This window comes from Medicago sativa, chromosome 1 (assembly GCF_051527215.1).
Source record: "Medicago sativa cultivar Bolivia chromosome 1, Bolivia_mono, whole genome shotgun sequence".
In the NCBI taxonomy this organism is placed as follows: domain Eukaryota; kingdom Viridiplantae; phylum Streptophyta; class Magnoliopsida; order Fabales; family Fabaceae; genus Medicago; species Medicago sativa.
Genome location: NC_140749.1, coordinates 70026713 through 70030034, shown reverse-complemented (window position 1 = coordinate 70030034; position 3322 = coordinate 70026713). Strand labels below are relative to the sequence as shown.

At 36.3% G+C, this 3322-nt stretch overlaps 1 protein-coding gene across 1 annotated transcript; it reads right to left on the bottom strand.

The window, feature by feature from the left end:
* Window positions 1-1491: 1491 nt before the first annotated feature.
* LOC146956878 (uncharacterized) lies at window positions 1492-2337 on the bottom strand. Its single transcript, XM_085749800.1, has 2 exons — window positions 2065-2337; window positions 1492-2022 (listed from the first exon to the last, which is right to left on the bottom strand). The coding sequence occupies exons 1-2, from the start codon at window positions 2335-2337 to the stop codon at window positions 1492-1494; spliced, it is 804 nt and encodes a 267-aa protein (XP_085605926.1).
* Between the last annotated feature and the right edge of the window lie 985 nt (window positions 2338-3322).

Genomic DNA, 3322 nt, shown 5'->3' with positions numbered 1-3322 from the left:
TTCCTTACATGGGCTTATTTTTGGTGAATTTTTTTCCAAAGCTTTTAGTTTTTAGTTTTCTTTTGTTTTTGGGCTTACAATCTTACCTAAAAAAAAAATCTCTTGAATAATTATATCCCTAGATTGATTTTTATTGATAAATATTATATTTTAAAGTATTATAAAAGATTTATTCCAGCTTAATCAAAGATCTTATGTTTGAATCTAGTTCTGAGAATAAATTAGCAATATTAAATCTCTTGAATGAGAGTTTTGTTATTCATTATGGTTTTACCCAATTCAAACCAAAAGTATTATATCTTTTTTTTTACAAAAAATATTACATCTATATTATTTGTTTAAAAATTATATCTATCAACATTAAAATTAATAGTCACATTTTTAATAAATTTTATGATAATATTGAATCATTTTTTAAGTCTAATAAAAATAGAAATAAGTACACAAGTCCTAGTTCAACTGGTAAAATATCGAAATTATTAGGGCAAGTGCCGTAATCAAGGTTTGAACCCTGACTCCTCCACTTAAATGCATGAGTTTCCAACGACTCATGCGATTTCTTCTATCAGAAAATAAAAAGTAGAAATAAAAGTTTATGTACATGTCATCAGAGGTTTGGGTATATTGGAATAATATACTAATTTCTCAATCTCAGTCAAGAGTTATGCCCATGTTTATGTCTGATAATGCCAGAATTGAAATTTCTTCAATGGAGGTAGCATATGAGAACAAAAAAAATTACATGTTTAAAATATACTCCATCTGTTCCTATATATAAGTACCCTTTGCTTTTTCACTTTTATTATGAAAAATTAGTCGAGTAGTAATGTGTCCATTTTATGTATAAATGTACTTAAAATACATTTTTTATATGCATGTAGTAAATTTTACTTTTTTTTTTGACACATGTAGTAAATTTTACTTGTTACACTAAGTGGAATAAATTTTACTTTTTTTTTGACACATGTAGTAAATTTTACTTGTTACACTAAGTGGAATAAATTATGAGTTTATTTTTTTCGATAAGCAAGGAGAAAGAACAAGCATCAAGAGGAAACATTGACATCCCAACAAAGTTGACACCCTGAGAAACATCCATCCTATGCCGCCAAACTCTAAAAAATTAATTAAAAAAAGAGATAAAAGTATATACAAAAAGAGGGGAGACTAGACCAAAACCCTCAGAAGACGTAAATAAAAGGAATAAAAAAGAACAACAACTAAGGGAATATGTAATCAGGCAGACCACACCGATCACGAAAGAAATCAAAGTGAAGATCTGGCGGTAACTTAGTCAACCAAACTGAGACCTGAACCACCTATATATCAGCGAAAGAAATGACCTCGAACATTTCAATAGAAAATATTCATTCATTGAGTATTTGGAGAGGAGTTACCCCTTGAGCGGGTTCGATACGGCGGGTTTCCCAAAACCTGTTGTTGCTTCAACTTTTGTTTCTGCTTTTTGGTTAAGACCGCTGTGAATGGCTCTTAAACTGATCTTTGATCGTACTCCCGTATTCTCTTCCACAATTCCATATCATGATGAATATTAACATTGTTGTGTTGTTCTAAGCTTTCCCTTTGCGTGACCATGTTGTTGTCCTCAGGTATCATGGTTGTATCAGTGTTACCGTCAACCAGATGAACAACCTGACCATCTAAAATCTGAGTATGCACCGTGAGCTGCTCATGGACAACAACTGTAGAGACAACCGGTTCTAAAACAGTGTGACTCTCAATACCACTAGGGCGAACTAAGGCCAATTGAGAATGAGACCTCACTACCAGATCCACCAGGATGTCAAGACCAGCCATTATCTTCTGAATATCGGGCATAAAATCAGAAGCCAACGTGAGTATCAGTTGAACATCATGTACTGGAGATTGTGGCTTCACTATTTCATCGGAAACATTATGCAACGACATATGAAAGGTAGTCCCAGACTTGTCCATATGATGTGGGACTGTTTGAACAAGCTGACTCTCTATCCGTGCATCTAAATTATCGGCATGAACAACCTGCACCTTCACTACTGGCTGCTCAAGCTAAGTGCTATGTACCTCGACACTCTCTTGCTGAATGGCGGCAATCTTGAGAGCCTTTTCTACGTGTGACTCATGTTGATTCTGGGGAGCCACAACTTCAAACGCCTTAGATGATCCAATGCCTTCTGGATTAACCCGTGACTTCCACCCTTGCATGTACCATTTCTGCAAATTTACCGGCTTCTTCCCTTTGTCAACTGGATGCTCGTGTTTGTCTTCTTGTTTAGGATGTAACCAACGACAAGATGTTACATTATGACCAAGTGCAAAAATACGGCAGCCCCTCATATTCAATCTCCACCGGGAATGGGAAACCTTCATGTTCCACCATAACTTCATAAAAAATGTTTTTGGAAAGATCTAAATCCACCAATACCCTGGCATAGTGTCCAAACAACCTGTTTTTAGTAACATTATCAATTAATAACGGTGTCCCGACAGCCCTTGCGAATTTAAACAAAGTTCTCTACATCCAATATTCCTACGGAAACTCCCACAATCGAATCCAAACCTGCGTATGTGTCGGCCGTCGTGTATGAGTGTTAAAATCCTTAGTCCATTCAAATAAATGCAGCACACCGGCTTCAAATTTAGCGTACCTGTTGCCCTTACTATACGCAAGTCATCATAAGAAGCAAATGAGAACTTATACCCCTGTCCTAGGGATAGCATACGCCACTGCCCATTAGTCTTCCATAAATTCTGCAGCTTTACAACGATATCCTTGAAGAGTATGATTTATCCCCTTCGTTCAATACTAGTCTGCCCCGAAGGTTAACCTTACACGCTGCAAAGGTAGCAGCCACTGCATAAGGAGAAAGCGTTGCCTGCGCGAATAATTTTGAAGAAACAGTCACCGTAGAAGATGAAATCAATGCCTGCATGGTTGGTAGAGGGGAACCGGAGTCACAAGTTCAGCCTTCTAATCAAACATGGCGAGGCTAACCAGACTGATTTGAGCAATCGAACCAGAAGAAAGAACCAATGGCTTCAAAACAATCTCACTGAGTAGTTAAGCCACGCAATCAATTCCAACCAAAGGCAATCGTCGTATGAACAACCACGAAAATTAATCACTAGGATTCAAGGATGCTCAGCACCGAACAAAAATAACAAGCCAACAATCACCCAATTGACAATTAAAGGAATGGATGTAATGGACAATAATCAATTGAAGGCAAAAGAAATTGAACACCCGTGAATCAATAAATGGATATGGAATTGAGAATAACAATAATTTTTTTTTTTTGGTAGTGTTACAAAGTAACGAGGC

Bases quoted from the DNA above. Each gene is read 5' to 3' on its own strand.
- LOC146956878 (XM_085749800.1), bottom strand. From the start codon at position 2,337: ATGAGGGGCTGCCGTATTTTTGCACTTGGTCATAATGTAACATCTTGT. The intron at 2,023-2,064 runs GTACATAGCACT...GTGAAGGTGCAG, and splicing joins TTCAGCAAGAGAGTGTCGAG to GTTGTTCATGCCGATAATTT.